Raw genomic sequence first — 4,897 nt, forward strand, 5'->3', positions numbered from 1 at the left:
TCGTGGATGCTGTTAAAAGGGGGGAAAAAGAAATTAGTAGTAGAAAAACAATATTGGCTTTCATCCTCAGGTAGAGCACGCACGTACATAAACATAACTTCAATTAGTATGTGTGAAAGCAATGGGAGAAAGGAAACTGCAAGACAGCATTGATAGACAATTTTGTACAATTCATTTTCAATAAGCTGAAGATCAAGAACATCATTGTATTTCTAGCTTCAGCAATCAAGCAACCTTAAAACAGAAAAAAGAATTTCCATCTTCAACAACTATGCATCTCCAAAATAACATCAGAGATATCTAATCCATCTTTTTCACATTCTATATTAGAAGTGTCATATGTACCATACTATTTTCTACATTTTTCTACTAGACAACTAATGATAAGAAGTCCAAGCAAACAAATATAATAGTACAATTATTTCACTTCAAATGTTGAAAAAGGTAGAAAGAAACAAGGGGCACTGGACTGTATAGATTGAAGTAGTATAGAGAGAAAATATAATTTTTTTTATAATTAGTTTTTATTATTTTATTATTATTTATAATGTGAGTCTTACTTTTATTAATCTCTCTTTTTTTTTTGTCTGTCTATAATAAACTTAAATCTTTTAAGCTTTTCTTAATATAATTTCTTCCTTCCACCTACTACCACACATAAAGGCCTTAAAACTCCTCAACTTTTCTCCATTTTCACCTAAAGAAAAGGAAAAAAGGCCATTTCCATTGAACATTAACTTTCTCCTTCACTCTTTATTCATGCTTCTGCCTCAATTCATGGATTGATCTCATAAATACTCTTCAACCAACAAGATAATAGAATAAGGTTAACTAAACCTCTATCACCATTCATTCCATTAGGTAAGGGGAAAAAAAAACACTCTCTTCATGTTCTTTTCATGCTTGCTGCATAATTCTTTGTTTTCTTTTCTTTGATCATCTCTTCATCCAAAAGGGTATTGGAAATTAGACAACTTTTTTTTTTTCTGTGTTAATCAGTGATGATTGATGAACTAAATATACATAACTCTGTTTCTGTTCTGTTTCTGTTCTGTTTTTCTTCTAACTATGAATACCTTTATGGTTGATTAGAATGGATTCATTCAATTAAGGTCATCAAAGTAGCAGCTTCAGGTACAATGAACATGGCGAATCATGCGGCCGACGATGATAACGAAGAAGAAGATGAGGCTGGTGAGTTCTCTGGGGTTTTAGAGATCTTTGTTCACCATGCAAGAAACATTCACAACATATGCATCTATGATAACCAAGATGTGTATGCAAAATTCTCTTTCACATACAACCCTGATGCTCCTCAGCCCAGTACTTCATTGTCTCATTCATTCTCCGTATCTCTCTTCTCTCTTCGCGTCATTCGTCTTCAGCCTCAGAGTGGTGGCGTGGGTCTCAGCGAGTCAGCATCCTCGTCAGCGCTGTGGTGCTCTACTTTCAGAGTTTCAATGGAGCCTCAGACTTAGGTATATATGAATTTGCTTCATTGATTGATTTCATTTTTTTTTTGTTCCTTTTATGTTCTTGCTGTATGAATCTGTTTCGTTGAATTCATTCAATTATTTTTTTGTTATACTTATTTTTTGTTAAGGTTTTTTTGTATGAGTTTATTTCATTCATTTCATTCAATTATTTGTTTTGTTATGATTATTTGGTTGTTTGAATTTTTTTGGGTTCTGTTTATGAGGGTTAAAAAATTTTGGTATTTGTTTTTATGATTTTGATTTTAATTTCTGTGGTTATGTTTCTGTTCATGATGTTTTAGTTCAATTTCTGTGTTTATGTCTCTTAAATCTCAGGGGTAAATGATGATGATGAGGCGGTATGATGTATCATTGATATTTTCTTTTCCGAATTGTTTTTAAGTAGTTTTTTTATACATTAAGTTGTTACTGTTGAATGAATAATTTATTTTAGACTTTTAGTGAATCATATTGCATGTTTTTAACATTGTTTTATATTGAATCCTTCAATATTGCTTTTTATACTTACAATATACAGTTTTGTATGATTTTTTTGTGTTTTGATCTTACATCCTACACCATATCAAGAAAACTTTGGTTAATATTTTACCTCCAATTCAGCCACCGAAGCTTTATGCCATGCTAAATTGCCATTCAAATCAGTTATGCAATTCAAAAGCTTTTCACGAACAATTTCATGACAAGAAAGTTTTATGTCTGTCAAAGATTTGTCTAAACCAAAGCTACTAACCACATGAAGAATATAGCTCAAAAATTTGGAAGATGTCATTAATATATATGCATGAAAGTAATAATTCTTCAGATATCAACCTCAAAGTTGCAAGAAATCCAATATGATTTTGACAAGGAAAAAGAGCAAGTTTCTTGGCCAAAGAAAAAAGTTATCCAAATTTATTGAATTCAACTATACACATAGAATTTGGATTCTCTAAATTTTAAATTTTCACTTTAGAAGGTAAAGTGTGATCTCTCACTCTTAAATGGTTTCTCTCTCATTTTTTCTTGGTCCCACTTATAAAATAAATGGTGAGAGATTACACTTTATCCCCTAAAGTCAAATTCAAAATTTAGAGAATCCAAATCCATACACATAACATCATAAACAACCAATTCAATATAATAAAAAATAAAAATGGAACAAAAAGAATCATCTAGGTTCACTAATAACAAAACTGAACTCTTTAACTCAAATAAAATGAAATTATTCAATAAAATAACAATTGAGACATTCTTTCATCCATTTTCTTAATATATCAGAAGATAGTGATAACTACATTTCTTTTCAAGAATGACACAAAAGTTTATTAGTAGAATGAAACAAAAATATGCTAAAAGGTTTTATGACCACCTGCTCCCAATCTCCATTGGTGAATGAAATTTCACTCTTGATTCTGATGCCTCTATTGTCATGGACTTAACTTAGACTCACCAAATTAGAAGTTTAATAGACCTAAACCACACAAAAGTAAAAACAAGCCAATAAGTCAAAATGAGAGAATTCTGAACTAAGCTTAATGCTCATGCATTTAGTTATTCTTCCTAGTTCTTTGAATAGTAAGAAGCATTTGGGACATAATGGTCAGAGGGGATATATTTCAAGAGTAGTGGACTTTCAAATTTCCATGGCAAGGCTCAAAGGAGTTGACCAGAATAGTTTTGCTGTCATATTTAACTGTTCATATTTAACTATTGAAACAAGGCAGGTAGGTAACCATATTACAATTTATTCTAATACAAAGGAGGAAAATCACAATAAAGTAATTAACGTCTTCTACAAACAATAGAATCATAATGAAAAAATCAACAAAATTGCAACCCATGAAGCCCCCTTTGATATCCACATAATCAGAAATTGAATGCAAGTACTATGTAAATTCTTATTTTAAACCTTCTTCCAGTAATATAGCATAAAATTTCCAGAATTAAATCTTTGTACACAAAAAATTGTTATCGTACAATCTGCAATTGTGATTTTGTTGAATTTGCTTTTCATATTATAGTAATTACAATCTTGAGTGTAGTTCTACTGAGATCTAACAAGTGATTTCTCAGAAATTTTGAAACATATTATATCCTTTAATTTAATTTTTAAAAAGTTTTAAATTAATATCATCTCAATCGTTGGATTTTTTTTAACATAATTCAATGATCTTAATTACATGGTGCATCAGATGTGCCCAAAATGCTTGAGCTGATTTTAGACTGACCTCATTTTATAGCAAATACATAAAATAAAAAAATTAAAAAAATAAGGGAGAAATGAAAAGTAAAGAGAACCATGAAGGGAAATTATTACAAAACAAACTTATGAAGATTTCACACAAAAAGTTGCTTGTGTGAAAGTAATTATCTTTTAGTGTGTATGTTTATCACTTAAGATTAGATTCAAACCAATTTACTGAATTTAGGCACCGACTTAGTTCACATAGCTTTATGTAGAAAAACCATATGTCACCAAAAATTCAAGTGAAAGAGATTATTAAACCAAATGGGAAAGTTTGGAAAATTTGCATTTAAAAAGGTGGATTCATATGCTGAAAATTGCTTTTGGAAATTGTATTTTTATATATAAACTAATCATATATCATATATTAATTAATGAAAAATGTGGGTGGATATAACATATAATAAAGGGGGTTGAATTTAGTTCTTCTCTTGATGTCATATAATAGGACTCAGGACTACTCTATAGTGTTAGGTTTGCCTAACATGTTTAAGAAAAAATGTTTAGAAATATAAAACCAAAGCAATATCTCCATTGTTTTGACAAATAAATGCCCATAAGACTACAAGAGATTGCACTTTTTGTGTTACAAATAATAATAGAGTAATACTCGACAATCAAATTTTTTTTTCATTTAACATTAAATTTTTTTAAATTATTTTATTTATATTAAATGATAGTTCTAAATAAAAATTTTTTAATTCTAAATCCTAAATTATAAACTTAAACACTAAAGTTGATTAATATTAACTAATTAAAAATGATTTTTTATACTTTTTCTAAATTTATATAATACAATAATTTTTATCGTTATATTAATATTTAATAGTATAATTTTTTTCACACTATAAGTAAACTAATAATGACTAACTAAAAATTAATTCCACATAAAAATATGATTGTCAAAATATTGACTTAGTTATTTATTATTTAAAAAATTTTATAAATACATACATATATGTGTTTGTTTATGAGAATAGTAGAACAAAACATTGAAAATAAGATACAAGGGACATAGACATAAAATTTTATATTTTTGTATTCTGTTTGATAATAAATTAGAATAAATTATAAAAATTTAATTTATTCTCATTTTTTTTATTAAAAAAAATTTGAGACAAAAAATATAATAATAAAAAATATAATTATAAAAAATTAATAAAAATAATAAAAAAAA

General features: G+C 27.9%; 1 protein-coding gene across 5 annotated transcripts in view; it reads left to right on the top strand.

Annotated features, from left to right (window-relative positions):
* LOC107608845 overlaps positions 631-4,897 on the top strand; it is an 8,509-nt gene continuing 4,242 nt past the window's right edge. The window contains exons 1-2 of one of the 5 annotated variants that reach the window (XM_021107072.1): positions 631-866; positions 1,093-1,297. In XM_021107072.1, the coding sequence (XP_020962731.1) occupies positions 1,140-1,297 (158 nt within the window). In that variant the 5' untranslated portion in view covers positions 631-866; positions 1,093-1,139. The remainder of the gene's footprint in view (positions 867-1,092; positions 1,298-4,897) is intronic. The other 4 variants (XM_016310596.2, XM_016310595.2, XM_021107071.1 and 1 more) reach the window with 4 other exon arrangements.

Source organism: Arachis ipaensis, chromosome B07 (genome assembly GCF_000816755.2).
Source record: "Arachis ipaensis cultivar K30076 chromosome B07, Araip1.1, whole genome shotgun sequence".
NCBI lineage: Eukaryota > Viridiplantae > Streptophyta > Magnoliopsida > Fabales > Fabaceae > Arachis > Arachis ipaensis.